This window comes from Pseudorca crassidens, chromosome 7 (genome assembly GCF_039906515.1).
Source record: "Pseudorca crassidens isolate mPseCra1 chromosome 7, mPseCra1.hap1, whole genome shotgun sequence".
NCBI classification, from domain to species: domain Eukaryota; kingdom Metazoa; phylum Chordata; class Mammalia; order Artiodactyla; family Delphinidae; genus Pseudorca; species Pseudorca crassidens.
In genome coordinates, this window is record NC_090302.1 from 50149081 (window position 1) to 50170454 (window position 21374).

Genomic DNA, 21374 nt, shown 5'->3' on the forward strand with positions numbered 1-21374 from the left:
CACCCAATGCATCCCCCCCCCCCAGCACTGCCCCTAACACACTGTGTTCCAATTCTCGCTTAGTGTGTCCACTTGCCCCACTGGAGTGAACACTCCTTGCAGCTCAGACCTGCTTCAGGTCATTTTCAACCAATGTTTGCTGAATGACTGAGAGAGCTAATAAATGAGTGAATGGTACAGATTGCCAGTATCTCCTAAGAAACAGGAGTTTATGAAGATAGAACAGATCCTGTGAGGGCCTTTACAAATGAGTTTCTGAGCTCATAATTTAGTCTCTAAATGAATGCTGTTTTACCATTGTTCTCAATCTATTTAATTCTCTTAGGTAATAATTGTTTAACCTGGCTCAAGGCAAATTCACTCAGACAAGAGAAGCATTGATCTTAAGTCAGGAGTAGGATAAGGAGACGGCAGGGAGGCATCCCTCACGTACATCTTTACATCACCCTTAACATCATTCTCCCAAAGTACTAAGGATATGGAAATAGTGGTCCCTAGATAGGGCTGAAGAGCAAGTAGTCATTTTCTTCTGGGCATAAAAACAAAGTCCTACCGAGGCAAGCTGAAAACAAACCCAGAACGTACAATGGCAGCGATCTTCCCACTTTTCCTCAGCTGCTGAACAGCAAATGAATGGAGTACGCCTTCCATGGGGGTGCCGTTAACCATGACCACCCTGTCATTTTCTCTGCAAATAAAACAGAAAAACGGAATGTGAAAAACTCCCATCTCATCCCTCTGAATCATTTATTTAGGAACAAATAAAAGTGGTGGATTGACCCAAAATGCTTCTTAAAGGGCTCAGCGTCTAATGACTCCTGAGGCTTAATCCATCAACTTGGTCTGAGCTCTTCTGAGGAAGGAACCCAGGAGCCACTCAGCCCACTGTGGACAGTGTCTCCTGGAAACCACCTGGGGAAAAGGACCCAAACCTACGGGGTCCCTCCAGGAGGCACTGGATAGCAGCAAGGTTTGAGCACAAGTGGAACTTGTGTGTCAGGGCCTCCTTACCCATGGAAAACGGTGCGCTTCAGCAAGTCTACAGATCTCCCCAAAGGAGGTTGATATTCACTTGTGTTTTGGAGGGGATGAAATCAAGAGCTCGCCTCAGATTCTTAAAGAAATTTTGAGGTCACAGAATCCTAACTCTTACTTTGTCTCATCAAAAAAAAAATCATGTAAAAATTCTACCATGCTCTCTGTATGAAAGAATACTAACTTGGAGAGGATCATGGAGATGAAATGCCAACAGAAGCTAAATTTTGGAGCCATGTGGCCAAGGCAGCTGTGTAATTAACTTTAGATTCTGCCCTGAGAAATTATCCTAAGGGGACTCAGACATGCACCTTTTCCAATGGCATTTGCTCTTCAGACCAGAAGCCTGGCAGTTGGAAAACTTGGGTTTTCATCTGGTAAATTTTTCCAATTTCTACATCCCTCTTACAAATTAGATAATCATTAATCAGACTATCCTCATTCTTAACGAATAAAAATGAAAATAAATATAGACAGTGTGGGTAGGCATTAGGGGAAAAAAAGAGCATGCCAATTTTACACTCGATGTTCATAAATGATTCCTAAACCCAGGAATGATAGTTACGATAGATAGTTATAACCATCTTCCTGTGGAAATTATTGCTTTCCTCTATTCAAAGTCTGGATATTCCCAAAGGTTTGGGGATTGTTAAAACATAGTGTGTTATGGTCTCCATTACTGCCTGAAGACTTTTCAATATACATATATAAAATTTTCTTTTCTTTTTGAATTTTAAAAGTGCACACCACTCAAAGCCCCCTGTTTAGGGCCAACCAGTGGGCTGGCAGGGGTTGGGGGCAGGGAGTAAGGACACTCACTGAAGCAGCCCATCGGCGGGCCCACCCGGGAGCACGTCAGAAATGACGATTGATGTCTCCCCATTTTCAAAGTGTGGGTTGTCTCTGCCTCCGGACACTGCAATTCCAAATCCTCTCTTGGAATCCTGTTCATTGGGGTTAAGAGAAAAATTAAAATAAAATCCTTCTATAAGTGGTTTTCAGGATTTATTACAAGCATTCGATAAAATAAAGGTCAAACCAATAACCGGAGACAGCTCAGGAACAGAAGGCTTAGAGAAACAAGTGAGAAACAGAGTACAGCGTCATCATGGTTAGCTGCCAGGTTTATAAAGGGAAATTCCTTATCTAAAAGAAACAGCCTTGTGAAAGCTGGACAAGATTGATAGCACAGACTGGAGTTATCACTAGAAGCTGGCAGGGGATGGGAAATTACATCTTCTGTCCAAATAAGGATGTGTTATTGGATTCACCAATCATACCTGTTCTCATATCCAGGCCTGAGCCAGATGGGCTGGTCACAACTGAATCTATGCTAAAACTATATATTTAAAGAATACCTTTAACTTCCAAGTTAGGGGAGCTAGTGGTTTCACTTTCATATAGGGTCAAAAAGAAGGAAATGGATTCTAAAGATAAAATCCGAAGATGAACTTAGTTTTGAGATCTCATGAGAGAGCAAAGCATTAAATTCTTTTCTACATGCATATAAGATGGAAATACAGATTAATTAGATTCAAGATTAATAGAGAAATGTATCACAGTGAACCCAAATAATAGAGAATCCCAACTCATTTCGGTGTTTAAAAAAGCTAAGCTCCCGGATTTCATCCAGATCACGGGGCATGTATGTGACTATCACACTAAATACAGGTTTCATTACGTAAAAATCTTCTCAGAGAATGAAAGAACCCTCACCTCAAGATAAGTTCCCACGTGGGGCCCACTGTGGCAATCGATAACAAACAGCAACACAGACAAGCTGGCTTGTTGTTCATTAATCACACGGCTTTGAATTTGGCAGTGCTATCCCCTGGTACCTGGTTTTACACAGGGAGAGCTCCAACCTCTATACCAGGCCAAAAATGTTTCTCACCTTTGCCAGTTTGGGGTCCAAACTCAAATGGTATGTGGTGGAAGGGCAGAGAGAAGAGTCAGAAGATGACAAGAGGTGAAAAATAAGACCTAAAGGGGGAAGCCGCTCAACTGAAGAAATCATGATTACTGCTCCAGAAGTTTCAGCACTTGAGCACCAATCTGTGTTTTTCTACCTGGATCGATTTAATACACATTTATTCAAGAACCAAATTTGCACTGAAGTCAAGGGTTGAAGTTCATGGTTGTGACGGTCAAAGGAAAACTCTCCCTTTGAGGAACTTACAATCCATCTAAGAGGTGACAGAGACTGGAGAGACTCAGAGTGGAGAAAGAGCCATGCAGGGCCCAGGAAAAGTTAGATGCTGACCAAGGCAGCTTGATGGAATAAGCCTTTGGGATCACGAGTGCATGTCTAGCTTGACTCAACCGCACGCAAGTCACTTACAAACTCTTGGTGGCTGCGCTCGTTTCGAGTGGGGCTAGCACCTATCCTGCCCACCTCAAACTCTGCTGTCAGAATAAAAAGGAACAGAGCTAACATTTATTAAGCAGTGATTATGTGCTGGTACTAGAAGCTCTTTGTACTAGAAGCTCTTTGTATTACCTAATTAATTTAATCAAGAGGGGCAATACCTGTGAAATACCTTTAAAAATTAAGTAAAATACACTTCCATGTGATCTTACTTCTACTTTCAACCCCACTGTGGGGAGGGGGCTGTTGTTTAAAATCTGATTAATTCGGAACCTATTAATATAATCAGGAGTGAGACAAAGACTACAACCCATGTCTCCTGAGTGCTAAACTAACATTTTAAAATTAGTTTGGGGAACTCCCCGGCGGTCCAGTGGTTAGGACTCCAAGCTTCCACTGCAGGGGCACGGGTTCATTCCCTGGTCAGGGAACTAAGACCCCTCATGCGTGTGGCACAGCCAAAAAACATTTTTTTTTTAATTAAAAAAAACGTTTTTTTCAGTTTGGACTTAAAACTCACTGAGGGAATAAGTTACAAATGCTATAATTAAAATTACAAAAGTTGTAGAAGCTACCTCAACGTCCTTAAATGGAACAGATTATTTCCATTCCTCCCTTCCTTTCCCCTCTTTTTCATAAACTATTCTATCTGGAGACAGGTGAATACATTAATTAACCTCAATACATTAATTAACCTCTGTAATTTTCTATACTATACAGACCTTAGCCAAAAAAATAACAACATGCAAATCCTTGTTAATGCAATAACTGTGTTTGTGTAAAAATAAATAAGATCCATGATCTGTTGTGGTATACATATACAATGGAATATTACTCAGCCATAAAAAAGAATGAAATAATGCCATTTGCAGCTACATGGATGGACCTAGAGATTATCACACTAAATGAAGTAAGTCAGACAGAGAAAGACAAATATCATATGATACCACTTATATGTGGAATCTAAAAATGATACAAATGAACTTATTTACAAAGTTGAAACATATACACAGACATAGAAAATAAACTTATGGCTACCAAAGGGAAAAGGGGAGGGAGGGATAAATTAAGAATTTGGAATTAACAGATACACACAACTATATATAAAACAGATAAAGGTCCTACTGAACAGCACAGGGAACTATATTCAATATCTTGTAGTAACCTATAATGGAAAGGAATCTGAAAAAGTGTTTGTGTGTGTGTGTGTGTTTAATGAATCACTTTGCTGTATACCTGAAACACTGTAAATCAACTATACTTCAATTAAAAAAAAAAGATCTATGATCTGTAAACTCAAGAACAGACTGTAGCAGATATGACATGTGTAGTACTCACCTTCTGTAGGGTCACAGTGTATTGTTCCCATATCAACTCCTCCATGCCTGGGGCCTGTTTTAGAAAAATCAAAACCAATTTGATTAAAAACACAAACATTTCAATGTTAGAAATAAAACTATAATTCAAAATGTCTCCATAGAAAGGCCAGCTCACACATTCTATACACCAAAGAGTGGGTATTTTTTAGGAACATTACACTACCTATTATATTTTCAAATATACTCTCCTTGAATGAAATGGCAAACTTAACAATACTAGAAAATTAGAGAAAAACATAGGGAGAGATGTACCCTAAGAAGAATGAAATATTAGGGACTTCTCTGGCAGTCCAGTGGTTAAGCCTCTGCACATCAAATGCAGGGACCACGGGTTCGATCACTCCTCAGGGAGCTAAGATCCCACATGCCGTGCAGCACGGCCAGAAAGAAAAAAAAAAAGAACGACTAGAATACTAAGTGTTGAGCTTTTTTACTATCACCACTCCAAAACACTGTCATGATAAAAGCCCTTATCTAGAGTTGCAAACAGATATACTCTCATTCTTTAAAAAAAAAAAAAAAAAACTCCCTTCCTCCAGTCAAAGGTGACCTCCTAGGCAAGTTTCATGCATTTTTGTGTGTGGGGGCGGGCGGGGGGATGCCCACGCTGTGCAGCTTGTGGGATCTTAGTTCCCTGACCAGGGATTGAACCCGGGGCCATGCCAGTGAAAGTGCTGAGTCCTAACCACTGCACCATCAGGGAACTCAAGTTTTATGGATTTTTATGTCTAAAGGAATCCTTGGCCTTATCACAGAGACTGCCAAATTGTGTAATCTGTGGGACCCCTTGGCCTTTTCTCCACCAGTATTGTGGGTGTGAAAGATGATGATGCCAGCATAAAGACCACTGGGATTCAGTTTCTGACAGTATTCTAAAATAGATGTCTAGGGCTTCCCTGGTGGCACAGTGGTTGAGAGTCCGCCTGCTGATGCTGGGGACACGGGTTCGTGCCCCAGTCCGGGAGGATCCCACATGCCGCAGAGCGGCTGGGCCTGTGAGCCATGGCCGCTGAGCCTGCGCGTCCGGAGCCTGTGCTCCGCAATGGGAGAGGCCACAGCAGTGAGAGGTCCGTGTACCGCAAAAATATAAAAAATAAAAAAATAAAATAGATGTCTAGACAAACCTGAAAACAGTGCATATCATTCAATAATAATAATAATAATTCATTAAATGCAGGCTGCCTTTGAGGGGAAATCCTTAAAGGCAAGAAATGCCAAGAAAGCTCAAAGCCAGAGAAATAAGGCAGCACTGAAGCAGGCATTTCAACAGGAGTCCGGGAAAAGAGAAACTGTAGGATCCAAACAGGGTGGAGATCAGATCAGAGTGAAGGTATTTGGAGCAAAAACACTATCAGGCAATGGAGACAGAAGGGACAGTCGCCTGCCTACCTTATTCTTGGCTCTGGGGAGAGTGGAAATAACTAAAAATATCTCCATGGAGAATTCCTATATCAATAGACCTGTACTCACTCAGGTTTGAGGCTGAAATTCATATTACAGATGTGACCACACCCTCCCCCCTCCAAAACCCTCACACTCAAAGTGGTACTGCATTGGTAGCACCACCCAGGTACATGGAGGAGAATGAAATTCTCCCCTAGAAACACATTAAAACACAGGCTTCAGAGAATCCCTCAGATAAGCGTTTGAGGAACATGAGTTCACAATTTAAACACACACACAAAGCAAGTGAGAGTTAAAAGAAACAAAAAACTGCAGAATCAAAGACTATAAATATTGGAAATATAACCACAGACCAAAAAAAGGATGTATAATATTTCATATGTTTGTTTATCATAAGAAGTTAAAAGGGGAAATTAAAAGTATAATGAAAGCACAAGAGAACATCAAAAATAACCAAGCCGGACTTCCCTGGTGGCGCAGTGGTTAAGCATCCACCTGCCAATGCAGGGGACATGGGTTCCAGCCCTGGTATGGGAAGATCCCACATGCCATGGAGCAACTAAGCCCGTGTGCCACAACTACTGAAGCCCGCGCACCTAGAGCCCATGCTCCACAACAAGAGAAGCCACCACAATGAGAAGCCCGCACACCACAACGAACAGTAGCCCCAACTCACCACAACTAGAGAAAGTCTGCATGCAGCAATGAAGGCCCAACACAGCCAAAAATAAATAAATAAATTTATTTTTTAAAAAAATGACCAAGCAAATCTAAAGAAAAAATTCTAGAAATAAAAAAATATAATAAAATTAACACATTTTTGACGGGAGACATATTATGGCCACAGGAGTTAGTTTCTGCAAAAATCCCCCAGTCAATAATGTATTAAATTAAAAAAATGGATTAAACCACATATGACACACGGTTGAAGGCAATAATGAATTAGAAGAAATATGTGAAGAAATTACCCAGAATACAGCACAAAGCATTAAAAAAGTGGGACACCTGAAAGAAATTAAGAGTGAGAAAGTCGTACAATGTTTCTAAGATTTCCTGAAGGAGATGATAAGAGAGTGTGGGAGAGATGCAATACTCAAAGTCACAACAGCTCTTCAGGACTTGATGATTTTTCAGGTTCAAGAAGGCTTATACATCACAAGCAGGGTAAATTCAAAAAGAAAGAAAACCACTTTGAAATTCATGGTAATCTTAGTGTAGAAAAAGATACAGAGATGAGAGCATATAGGTAGAAGAGGTTACAAAAGAGCAAAGAGAATAAGAGCCGACTTTGAAACAGCAATAATGAAAGGCTGAACTCGGTAGAACAGTATCTTTAAAACAGTATCTGTTGATTTAGGGGCAGAAAGACATATTTTTTAAAAACAAAAATTGGGAAAGGTTATCACAAGCAATAAAAGAACTTCCAAAGGATAAATTTAAGAAAGGAATAATCCCAGCAGGAAGACCTAAGACGCAAGAAGGAATGTAAGCCTGGACATATATTGGCTGTATGCAACTAATCAATATAGTAACGTATGATTTGTGAGAGTTAAACAAATAAGACAGAAGTAGAACACTGGGCAACATAGCATGTAAATCCAGAAGACTTAAACATGATTTAATTATTCTAAATATTTTATTCAAGAGTAGAGTTAAACTGTAGATTAATTTTGAATTTCACTGGGTAAAACCCACATGTTAAATTTTCTGGCATATATAAGTTCCAAGATAGCAGACAGGAAAATAAAATGAAAACAAAGCAAAACAAAAGTCAATCCAAAAGCAGGCAGAAGAGACAAAATGGGAAATTTAGAAAAAGCAGGGCAAATACAAAACAAACTGTGACTGCAGAAATGAATATAGAAGAATACAGAAGAGTAATCACAATAAATATAAAGACAGATGGTCAAGATGGACTAAAAACAAGTAGATCCTGCTACATTTTTTTTAAACAGAGAATATCTAAAACATAAGGACACAAAGGAAAGGAATCTAATTATATGAATAAAAAGCCTTGCTGTACTTATTATATACAAATAATTTAAGAAAAACTATTTCATTTACATTAAAATTTTAAAAAAATCAACTGTGCCATTCCTGCACTGCTACTAATGACAGAGAAAAGAATCAAAACATGTCCAGATAATGTGCCCCTGTTTTACCCAGTTAACAAACTCTTAGGCTTGTGGGGGAAAGACTTTTAGCACAAAAGGCAATTCTAATAACTGATATATTGGAGCAGATAATTTATCCTTTGATAGAACGGGATTAGGAAAAGGCAATTTTGTTTGTATGTAGAGAAGAAAGATGAGCCAGCCACTCTTGAGTAGCTATAACTGATTACTCAAATTGAGAGGAATTTATAGTCTTTTAGTTCCCTCCTTCCTCTATGTACTCACTTTAGGGACATTTTCCTGGTTAATACCATCTGGCTCCAAGAACTCTTGAGAGATTTAAAAATAGAATTCAGGGCTTCCCTGGTGGTGCAGCGGTTGAGAGTTCGCCTGCCGATGCAGGGGACACGGGTTCAATCCCTGGTCGGGGAAGATCCCACATGCTATGGAGCAACTAAGCCCGTGCGCCACAGCTACTGAGCCTGCGCTCCAGAGCCCGCGAACTACAACTACTGAGCCCGCGCGCCTAGAACCTGTGCTCCGCAACAATAGAAGCCACCATAATGAGACGCCCGCACACCGCAACAAAGAGTGGCCCCGCTCACCGCAACTAGAGAAAGCCCATATGAAGACCCAACTCAGCCAAAAAAAACCCAAAACAAAACAAAACATAAATAGGGCTTCCCTGGTAGTGCAGTGGTTGGGAGTCCGCCTGCCAATGCAGGGGTCGCGGGTTCGGGCCCTGGTCAGGGAGGATCCCGCGTGCCACGGAGCAGCTGGGCCCGGGCGCCACGGCTGCTGAGGCCCACAAGCCTGGAGCCCGTGCTCCACCACAAGAGAGGCCACCGCAATGAGAAGCCTGCGCACCACAATGGGGAGTGGCCCCCGCTCTCCACAACTAGAGAAGGACCACGCTCAGCCGCGAGGACCCAACACGGCCAAAAATAAATAAATAAATTTATTTTTTTAAAAAATTGTGACTTAAAAAAATACGTAAATAAGTAAATTTAAAACAACAAAAAAAGGATTTTTTCTTAAAGGGAAATAGTAAGCAGAAACCCAGCTGATCAGAACTGAGCATCTCTTTCCATTTCCAGAGAATACCTCCTAACTTCTTGCCCCCTTCGGTTTTCAAAGTGGCTTTTGTACAACCAATCCACTATCACCCGGAAGTGACCTTACTAGCATGTATGTTTTCCAAGTTTCTTCTCTGCTCTTTACTGTACCTTAAAGCTGACAAATTTCAACAAAGTGAATTACTCTGTAAGTTGTGGTAAAATAAATACAGTTGCCAACTCCTCTTTGAATATAGCTATACTCCCGTATATTAAGAAAAACAGCACACAGTACCCTGCCCCAAAAATGTATTTAAAAGTCATCAGAAAAGAACCAGTACCATGACAATGACCCCTAGGATTGGGCAGTGCTATAGGGTGGAGGGGAGCACAATGTCCAAAAAGAGAGTGATATTTAGATTAAATGAATCAACACAATGAAATACATAGGCACTGAAATACTCATTTAACTTCTGTCCATTTTTAAAGTTTTTTCTTTATGATGCCTGTGTTTTCAATTAGAAAGAGAGAATTCGTTGATTTTTTTGTTTTGTTTTTTTTTGCTGTACGCGGGCCTCTCACTGTTGTGGCCTCTCCCGTTACGGAGCACAGGCTCCGGACGCGCAGGCCCAGCGGCCATGGCTCACGGGCCCAGCCGCTCCCGGACCGGGGCATGAACCCGCGTCCCCTGCATCGGCAGGTGGACTCTCAACCACTGCGCCACCAGGGAAACCCGAGAATTCGTTTTATATTTTCAGGTCTGCCTGCTGTTGGTAGAAGCAGTGGGAATATAAACTGGTATAAACCCTCCAGGGGGCAAATTATTAATATGTCTCAAAATGTAAAATCTACATACCGTTTGATCAATCAATTCCACTTCTAGGAATTTATTCTACAGAAATATTTGCACAAGTGCACAAAGATATACATATAAATTTGTTTACAGCTGGTTATAATTTTTAATAGATAATCAGTGAAATGTCCAACAACAGAGTGGTTACATATATACATATCTATACTTAAATGTCTATTGAGGGGAAAAATCAAGACACAAAACATCAGTTTGTTTCTGTTTTTTATTTCCCTGATATATTTATTTTTATAAGCATACAGGGAAAAGACTGGAAGAGTAAATACCAAAAAATATTAAATCTCCCCAAGAGTTGTGGTATGGCAGAGAATATTTTTATGAGTTCAGTGCTTTTAGAATAAATGTCAAAAATAAAAACAGCAAACTCTCCTTTAAAAGTTTTGGATTTAAAATTTTTTATCATTTAGCAAAATAAGTGCATTACTACAAAATTTATTTTCAAAATGTTGTCCAAGCACCTGGCTTTTGAAATTCACTGTTCTTCCTTAATAAGATTATACTGTCTTTAAGCATTCCTGTGCTGCCTGCAGTAGTAATTTAAATTCGATTTGGCAGAGAAAGGATGAATCCCTTACCACTACCATGCCAACAGGACTGAATCAAATTTTTAATCAATCAGACCTTGCCAGGTGCCAAAGACTTCACCAACTTGTCATGAAACTGCTCAGATTATATTAAGTGATAAATTTTAAATCTTAATTTTAAAGGTGAGGATATTAGAGTAAAATAAATTTTAATAGTGCCTTTGAGAATTAAAAGTACACCATGCTGTATTTAGCCCACAAAGCTGTGACTTTTTACAAAGTCTCAGAGAAAATCCTTTATTCATTCATTCATTCATTCACTTATTCACTCACTCACTCAGTCAAAAATATTTACTGAGTATCCATTATGTGCCAAGCATGTGGTTTGTGGCACCTGGACTACACTGGTAAAAAAAAACAGCCAAAGCCCATGTAGAGCTTACCAACCACAGGTGTGCCCCGAAAAGCCAATCACTGAAAGTCTGCCTCAACTATATACTATCTTTCCAGAAACACAGACACCCCACACAATCACACATATTCCCCAGAAAATCAGCTCCGGGTACATGGCCGGGGACAGCCTACTGGCGTGCAGCAACTCAGCTGACAGCTGAGATCAGGCCTTTCGAACTGGGCCAACGGGCTTGGGCCCCACCCAACCTGTGCTGGGCTGTGCAGAGATCAGAGAATTGCTGTCAATATTTAGACTGCATGAATGCCGGCAGGGAGCTGCTTAGCCTTTGGAGAGCTTTACAAGCACACACATATCAGAGTAAAGGTACGCGTATTCACAACGCAGTGATTCCTCTCCTGCGCAGGGGCCCGAGAACAATGTGCCAGTATGTGCACATAGATCCACATAGAGAGTATTCACAGCAGCAATGTTTCAACAGCCCAAACCTGGAGACAACCCAAACGGTCTCTCAAGAGCAAAAGTGACAAATAAATTGTGATATACTATTAAAATGCAATGTTATACTGCAATGAAAATAAACTAGAGTCACACATCTACAACACAGATGCATCTCAAACATCATATGGAGTGAAAAACATCCCAGAAGAATTTAGAGTGTGCTATCAGTTTTATATAATTCAAAGAGCAAATACTGTTTCATAAAAATGTGAATATTCTTAATATAGCCTTGTACACTTAAGAATGACTAAAACGATAAGTTTTATGTTATGCATTTTCTATTACAATGGAAAAAAATCAAACAAAACCAATTTTTTGTTTAGAGATGTTTGTGTGTATGTATGTGTACGTGACCTGGGGTGAGGCAGAGGAGTGAGAAGGGACCTTGGGTCCATTTTGGTGGAGGGTCCATGGGTATGTGTGATGGGCTCATGGGTATATTTTATAATTATGCTTATGATTTAGACACGTAATTCTCTGATATGTACCAAACATTTTGTAAGTTAAAAAGCAGAGGGGAGGGCTTCCGTGGTGGCGCAGTGGTTGAGAGCCCGCCTGCCGATGCAGGGGACGCGGGTTCGTGCCCTGGTCCGGGAAGATCCCACATGCCGCGGAGCGGCTGGGCCCGTGAGCCATGGCCGCTGAGCCTGCGCGTCCGGAGCCTATGCTCCGCAACGGGAGAGGCCACAACAGTGAGAGGTCCGCGTGCCCCCGCCCCCCCCCAGAAAAACAAAACAAAAAGCAGAGGGGAAAGTGGGGCGGGTTCATGAGTGAACAAAGGGTACTCAATGATTCCCGGCCCAAGGACCTCATACCAAATATTTGTTAATGCAGTACAGACTTTGCAAAGCCAAAGAGCAGAAGAAAGTGTGACCGTTTGGACTGGAGGAGGGCAGGGTGGGGATCGTAGCAGTAATTTGAGAGATGCATGAAGGCAGGCGAGGTGGAGGAGAGGCTAGCTCTGAGGGAGCAGCAGGCTGCAGAAGATGCCAAGTCTCCTTTTCACCCCAAGAGTCAACATTCCAGCAGCAGGAGGACCTCCGCTTCCCCGCATCACTTTCACTTTTCCTGTAAGTAGTGTGAATAAACACCCCCACAAAATTGTAATGACTCATTCCTAGACAACACAGGAAGATAAAAGGGGGCCAATTTTTTTTTTTTTTTACCATAAATAAAACACTGTGTTAGCAGTAAGGTATTTACATGCAGAATGAGAAAGGGACAAACACAAACAGTTATTCGATCTTTTAAAAAATATTCTCTAGTTGTTATAAAGTTTCTTTCCTTTGAAAAATCTTGGCCAAACAGATAAATCCCATATTTTACATAAAGAATATGGAAACGTGTTAAAAACCAACCAGAAGGCAAACACCAAAAGTCTTCACTGCCCCAACAGGAAATCTTTAAGCTTTTTGTCTACAAATTGTTGCTTCCCAGTGATGGAGGGTCAGAGCCAAAGCTAAAGATTTATCAACATCTGCCCATAAGGTACATGTTTGATAAAAATCCCACCCACCATAAAAGTAAACACTTACACATGTTATAGTGCTACAGATGTTCAAACTATAAAAGGAAAAGAAGAACAAGGGAAAAGCTTTTTTTCTATCATTTAGAATCTGAGATATGAGTATTTTTAAAAAGAATAAGAATATACATTTCTGCAGGATAAGGAAGCAAAAAGTTTTTTCCCCAAACAAGAAATTACAATTACCCAAATACAAACAAACATCTAATAGGCAAACTATTAAGTTACCCCCAGGAAGCAACACCGCGCTTGCAGATTCCCAACACATGGAAAACAGCAGCCTTTGATTCAGAAACCCCATAAGAGGCTATCAGTTTTGTATACGTCTGCTAAAAATAATACAAGTATTTTAAAAACCCACCAATGACTACAATCTGCATCTCACAATTTGTTACTGAAAGCTGCCAGAAGCACAAATAAAGCAAAGGAAAAAGGAACCACTGTGAGAAGGCTCCCCCCACCCAACTTCCCACAAAAGAAAGGTCAGGAAAGAAAAGGGGGAGAGCTTATAGAGGGACTCACATGGACTTTCAATCTCCCCAACTTTTTAACAGCCTGGATCCACATCCTCTGGAGGACCTGAGTGGTCTTCATGGCCCCTGGAGGTTAAGCAACCAGACCACTGCCTACATCCCAGGCTGCTCACCCATTGCCATCACTCCACGTGGTTACGTAAGGCAGATACAATAGTGGCCCACATTGCCAGCAAATCCTGTTGTCATCTCTCAGTGACACATCCCTACAGCAGGGACGCCAAACGCTTTGAAAAGCACCACTTGTGAGGAGAAAAGAAAGCAGTCTGGATTTGCACCGCTCTTTTAGCTTTCTTTTCCTCCCTCTCTCCTGTGCCAGGGAACCAGAGAACTGGAGTAAATATTCCTTTTAGACATGCAGAATGATTCAATATCCAAGTAGAAATTATTAAGTAAGTAGGGCATTCTAGAGACACGTAGAGAAGTTTTATTTACATAGATACTCCCATACACACACCTACGAACACACACACACACACACACACACACACACAAGAAAAGCATAAACTGGCTGAACAGCTACTGGTAATGTTTCAGAAGAATGGAATTGCTACTGTTACCTAGAAAATTAAAAGGCATGAAGATAAGAAGTTGCTCATCCTTGGAGATACATAAATCTGTACTTGGGCTGCTGGTGCAGCTCAGAGCCACCGCAGGGACAGAACTCTCACGAAGCAGAGCTTCTTCCTCTCTCTCCCCTTTCTGTAAATTTCGAAGATAAAAGAATAACAAAGCGCCCTGCTATCCATTTCTCTCTCTGTCTTTACCACTTGTGGGGGTGGGGTGGAAAAGCACATTTTGGGTTTCTGAACAGCTGAGGAAGACTGTATGGGATACCGGGGGTTTGAAAGTTGGGCTTGGGATTTTGGAAGCATGGTCTCAGGGAGCTGGGGGTCCTTTTCACTACCACAGTGTATATGACACCAATGGGCCAGAGCGAGTGAGAGTGAGCCCCCTGACTTATTTAAGGTTGAGATGTGAAATAAATGTGGACCACGAGATGCAGACCATATAGGAAGCAACTTGAAGCAGACGCAAGGACGTGAGTTTTAAAGGCAGACGATCTGGGGGCAATCTCTGTTCCGTCACTTAGCTGTGGGCCTGGGATAATCTGTCTCCTTCACGAAATGGGGATAACACACCTACACCTTGGAGGGCGAATGTCAGCCTGGGATGAGGCAACCTTTCCCTACAAAGTGCACTGCTGAACGGGCACTCGAACACGTTCACGTCCTTCCCTTGGACTCTACAAGAGTAAGTCCTTCAGAAGTGTTGGGACAGCAAAATAGGATAGGAAATGAATGAAAGTTTGTTTCAAATCTTACACTGGGCAGGGCAGGGAGGACAAAGGAGTCCCACTGAAGCAGGACCCTTAGAAGCCGAGGGGATTCTCAGGACGCGACCCCGGCTGACCAGCCAGGACCAGCCCAGGGCCCCAGGCGCAGAGAAGCAAGGACAGAGGGCACAAAGCAGCTCACTCCTTTACTGTGACTGTCCTTAGTAAACACTCCTGCTTCCCCGATGAGGAAATAAACACTTCTTTCCCTTACATTTATGCATATTGCCCAGAACTCATAGGCATCCCACAAGTTACAAATTCCAGATTCTTCTTCTATGATTTCCAAAAGTCACAGTCTCTGCCATCGCTCACTCTTTTTTAAAAATTGTGCTAAAAAAACTGCATAACATAAAATGTATCATCTTAACCATTTCTAAGTGTTCAGTTCAGTAGTGTTAGGTCAGTTCACGTTGCTGTGAATCTCCAGAACTTTCTTGTTGCCAATCTCCAGAACTTTTTCATCTGGCAAAACTGAAACTCTATACCCATTGAACAACTCCTCATTCCTTCTCCTCTCAGCCCCTGGCAACCACTATTCTACTTTCTGTTCCCACGAATTTACTCTGAATATCTCATGTAAGTGAAATCATACAGTATTTGACTTTTTTGCTCTGGTTTATTTCATTTAGCATAATGTCCTCAAGGTTCATCCTTGTAACATGTGTCAGCCTTTCCTTCCTTTTTAAGGCTGAATAATATTCCACTGTATACATATGCCATATTTTATTTATTCATCCACCAATGGACACTTGGGTTCCTCTCACCTCTTGGCTATTGTGAATAATGCTGCTATGAATGGAGGTGTGCACATATACTAATTCTTTACTCATTCATTCAACAAATATTTACCAAGTACAATATGCCAGACCTTGAGGATCAAATGAAGATCAAATCATACACAGCGCTGCCTTCAGGAAGTCTGACAGCAGCTAGCACCTGACCTACCTGGCTGAGTGGGGAGTGGGAGGTGTTTCTCATGAGCAAGGGACATTGAGATGAGGTCTGTAGAGTGAATACAATTGGGGATGGGGTGGGGTTGTGCAGGACCCAGAGAACAGCACAGGGCAAAGACCCTGAAAAAAGAAAGGCAGGAGGGGCCGCTAGTGAAAAGGCCATCAGAACCCCTGCAGCCTGTTCTGATGAGCAGCTATTCTACCAGTGGCATCAAAAGGACACTTTGTGGTGAACAGCTGCTGCCATGAGAAGATCTCAATAGTTTAGGGATTTACCTTTTCCAAGATTCCTAACTTCCATAGTCACATATGCGAGAAACATCTACCGAGCAACTAGACACCCGCCCTGTGGATAAAAGAAAAATTACCCTACATCATCACCCTCAGGCAGTCACAGTCCAGTGGGGAACTGGGACACATAAACAGTAATCACAAGTCAATGCAACTACAACAGCAGACGAATATACAAGGCTCATTCATTCAACGAATATTCCCCAAGAACCCAGCACGTGTCAGACACTGCTGTAGATGCTGGGGGGAATACAACCCAGTGTCCTCCCCTCACCGGGAGGATTTTAACGGAGATAACAGACAAGTAAACATATATTATAATCTCCAGTAGCAGTAAATGCCATGGGATGCGACATTGGAAAGAATGAATCATAAGAAAACCTGGACCTCTCTCCAAGGAGAGGGAACAGCAGATGCAAAGGTCACGAGGTGAGAAACAAGCTTATAATCATGAAAGAAAAAAGGCTACATGGGGCTGGAGCAAGGCGACCCCTGAAGTAATGGCAGGTATATACAATGTGAAATTGATGGCATGAATGAGTGTTATTAACCGGGATGGGAGGTCTGCAGTGGATGGAAGTGTGCCCCAGTGGCAGGGGGGGCCCTCCTGCGTTCTACGCGAGCTCAGTGCTGAAAGATGACTAACTTGTCGGGTGGGTGGATGACTTGGGGAGGGAACTGCGGAGCAGGAGGGATAATCTGTAAGGTGTGTGCAAGACACTGCAAGCACTCGGTGTGGCTGGGAAGTAAGCTGTTTAATAACACACATGGGATGCTACGTCCTCAGCACGGACAGATGTGTTAAATAACTTAATTACAGCTTGGGAGTCTTAAAACACACAGCCATCCTGGAAACAGGAGACCAGACGGCTATGGGAACTGGAACGGAAGGAAGCCATTAACACTCAGCAGGCACCTCGCCCATGGCTCTCAGTTTGTCACTGATGCCCACAACCCTGTGAGTTAGCTACGACTGTCTCCATTCTACAAACAGGAAAGCTGAAGCCCTAATTCACACAGTTAACGCTGTCAGATACGGATGTGAGGCTGGAGCCCCCCCCCAGATTTGATTCCTTTTCTATGTGTAGAATGTGATGTGTGCTTTGCACACACTAAGCCCTTAATAAATATTATGTGGACACCTCATAAGGAAGGAAATAAAAGGAGAGAGGAAGAAAGCAAGTAAGACCGAAGGAGCACAAAGTGAAATCATCAAGGTTCCCAGGAGGCTCTATAGAGCAGACATGAAATCTTGGGAGACCACCACCAGGATAAACTGGGCTAATGGTTACCTGCACCAGGATTCCTATGGTGTTTTTGTTTTTGTTTTGTTTTTGGTACACGGGCCTCTCACTGTTGTGGCCTCTCCCGTTGCGGAGCACAGGCTCCGGACGAGCAGGCTCAGCGGCCATGGCTCACGGGCCCAGCCGCTCCGCAGCACGTGGGATCTTCCCGGACCGGGGCACGAACCCGCGTCCCCTGCATCGGCAGGCCAACTCTCAACCACTGCGCCACCAGGGAAGCCCCCTATGGTGTTTTTATGCTGTGTCCAGTATGTCATTTTAGAAGGCATCTCAAGAGACAGTATAAACAAACAGCCAGCCAGCCTCAGGATGGGTGGGCAAACCATAGCCCACCTACCTCTAGCTGATCACAGGGCTTTTGTGTTTCACCCTCCCCCCACCCTTCCCCCAGGAAATTGGTCTTATTTCAATGGCTGTGAATTAGTCAAAATTCTCTTCACCAGACCCAGTTGTGAAACACCCATCAAATAAGTACACAGGAACCCCTTTTCCCTAGAAAAGGCAAAAAACTGCTCTTCCTAAAATGAGTAGTTTTTAAAATTATAAACCAAGTCTTTGGCTTCAAGGCACCTGCCTGTGTCTCTTCAAAACCAAACCCTTCCTGGTAGCAGTAAACTAGTAAGCAGTGAGTTAAACAACCCCTTATGTAACTCTTGGTTTCCCCCCAAAAATCTTTCATAGTTTATTCCATAAGTATTTCATGTTCAAATGCGATTACAATGTCACCACTAGCTCCTTACCCTCCCTTCACAACTCACGAAGGTGAGCGCTGACAGGGAACAGCTAGTGCGCACGGTGCTTATAGCACACCACTCACAGCGGACACAGCCTGGGTGTGACCAGGGTTAAAGAAAAAAGCTACACACAAGTTTAAAGAGGGATTCTTGATAGCTCAACAGAATTCACAGGATTAGATTCTGGAGTTATTGCTGATGGGTACCAGAGTATCTACCTAAGGTAAAATTTCAGTGCATATTTAAGGAAATAATAATAGAGAACTGGGAGAGGATGACAGTATTCCTAGGGATGCAATCTGCAGTTTTGAAAGCAGCTGTGCTGAAAGGCACAAAGCAATGAACCCAGGCTCCCAGGAAGACACTTCCAGCCAAGACTCTGCCCCTCCCAACTGATCCATGACCTTGGGCACCCACTCAATTCCATTGCCACTTGGTGAAAACAAGTATATCATCATCTGTTTCACAGGGTGAAATGAAGCAAACTCCCACAACAACACTGTAAAATCCAGGCCAGTAAACCTTCAATGGGGAGGTGGGGTTGTCATAAATACCCCTGACAATGGCAGCCACATAACATGGTGGGAATAGCCCTGTAGGTCACTGCACATGCCTGGGTCCAAGTTCATCTCTCACACACTCTACAAGCTCTGTGACCTTGAGCAGTTTGCTTGTTGAGGCTCAGTTGCCTCGTCTATAAAATGGGCTCAAAATCCCTACCCTATTATAATTGTTGTGAGGACTGAATGGAGTAATGCTTGTGAAGAGCCTTGCCCACTGCCATCACACAATTACCACTCTCCGTAAAGGTCTCCACCATTAGTTCTGCAGCAGCAATGTAAGGTGACCACTCCCAAGTAAGAAACTGTTTTCTTTCTCCCAGAAGAAATCATACTCTCCCAGAGTATGATTAACTACAATAAGAACACATATGGAAGCCAAGGGAAATGAAAATATATGTCCACACAAACACCTGTACACAGACGCTCACAGCAGCACTACTTATCACAGCAGAAAAGTGGAAACCATTCAAATGTCCATCAAATAATAAATGGGTAAACAAAGTGTGGTATATGCATAGAATCGACTATTATTCAGCCTATTAAGGAAAGAAATACCAATACATGCTCCAACAAGGATAAACCTTGAAAACATTATTAAAGAAGCCAGATGCATAATATTTTGAGAAATCACAAAATATTATGATTGCATTTATGTAAAATGTCCAGAAGAGGCAAATCCATAGAAACCAAACGTAGACTAGTGGTTGCCTAGGAACAGGGGAATACGGGGAGAAATGCGGGGTGACTGGCTAAATGCATATAGGGTTTCCTCTTTGGGGTGATAAAGATGTTCTAAAATTGATATGGTGTTGGTTGCACAACTCTGTAAATATACTAAAAACCACTGAATTGTATACTTTTATTTTGTGAACTATATCAATACAGCTTTTTTTTTTTAAATTTAAAGAATGCATCGTGGATTTTGCAGTCAGAAAGTGGGGATTCTTTTTTTTCTTTTTTGGCTGCGCTTACGGGATCTTAGTGGCTTATGGGATCTACCAGGGATTGAAGCTGGACCCTCAGCAGTGAGAGGGCGGAGACCTAACCACTGGACTGCCAGGGAATTCCCAGAAAGTGGGGATTCTAATCCTTGCTCCACCACTTCCATTACTTAACTTCTCCTTGCCTCAGTTTCCCCCATCTGTAAAGCAGCGGTAGTCACAAGACCCACTCCCCTAGAGTTGTTGTGAGAATTTAATAAGGTAGTTCATGGACAGAACTCAGGGTGGTGCTGCACACACAACCAATGCTCTGCCACTTTCAGCTATTATCATTATCATAATTATTGGACTCATTTTACAGAAAAGAAGACTGAAGTCAGAGAAATAAAGTAACTTGTTTGAGGTTATACAAGTTAAAGGTGGCAGAGGATAGATTCTAACCCTTGTCAGTGTGGCTACAAAGCCTGTATCCTTTCGACTGAAGTACATTGCCTTTCACTATACAGCGATTGTGCCTTTCAGAACCTATCCATGAGTGATGACTGGTCCCTGGCCTTGAAACCAACCAACGAACCAACCAACCAACCAAAAAAAAAAAAAAAAAGCCATAGTTGTTGGTGCTTGGGCACCAGACCTGCAACGGATCCAATCACTCTGACAACTCAGAACATCTTAAAAAGCATGATGGTCACTTTCAAGCAGTTGGCCTGGGTTCAGTCAATCCAGCTCAGTAACTCTTCCTCAGTGACTTGGTAAGAAGAGAGTGCAGGAAGGGAATAGGGTCGGACTTTATTTTGTTTCATTTCTGGCTCTTTCAATAACCAGTTAGGTATAAGTTCCCTAATGGCCGTGCCCCTGTGAAAACACGATTAAATGAGGGGGCATGACATACACCATTATGTCATGACATACACCATTAATGTCACAACGTGCCAGACACTGTGCTAAATGCTTTATGGCTCTTGACCACTGATCCTTCCAAAAACTATAAAATTCCTCCCTTTTTACATATGAAAACATAAAGGCCTGATGATCCACAAAACAAGGAATTAAGAAGCTTCAATTAAAATTAAAAACTTCTTCTCTGTGAAAGACAATGTCAAGAGAATGAGAAGACAGACCACTGACTGGGAGAAAATATTTGCAAAACACACATCTGATAAAGGACTGTTATCCAAAATATACAAAAGAACTCCTAAAACTCAACAATAAGGAAACAAACTATTGGATTAAAAAATGAGCCCAAGACTTCAACAGATACCTCACCAAGAAGATATACACACATGCCAAATAATCATATGAAAAGATGCTCCACGTCGTCGAGGAAATGCAAATTTAAGTGACAATGAGACACCACTACATACGTATTAGAATGATCCAAATCTGAACAATGACAACACCAAATGCTGGTGAGGATGTGGACCAATGGGACCTCTCGTTCACTGTTTGTGAGAATGCAAAATGGTGCAGCCACTGTGAAAGACAGTTTGGTAGGCTCTTAAAAAAACTAAACATACTCTTACCATAC

The 21374-nt window shown here is 42.1% G+C and overlaps 1 protein-coding gene across 6 annotated transcripts in view; it reads right to left on the bottom strand.

Moving 5' to 3' along the window:
* TJP2 (tight junction protein 2) overlaps positions 1-21374 on the bottom strand; it is a 133832-nt gene that overhangs the window by 39276 nt on the left and 73182 nt on the right. For 4 of the 6 annotated variants that reach the window (XM_067744224.1, XM_067744221.1, XM_067744227.1 and 1 more), the window contains 3 exons: positions 4742-4795; positions 1855-1979; positions 586-688 (listed from right to left, as the gene is read on the bottom strand). In XM_067744224.1, coding sequence (XP_067600325.1) covers positions 586-688; positions 1855-1979; positions 4742-4786 — 273 coding nt within the window. In that variant the 5' untranslated portion in view covers positions 4787-4795. Of the gene's footprint in view, positions 1-585; positions 689-1854; positions 1980-4741; positions 4796-13710; positions 13867-21374 lie in introns of those variants that run through there. The other 2 variants (XM_067744226.1, XM_067744222.1) reach the window with 2 other exon arrangements.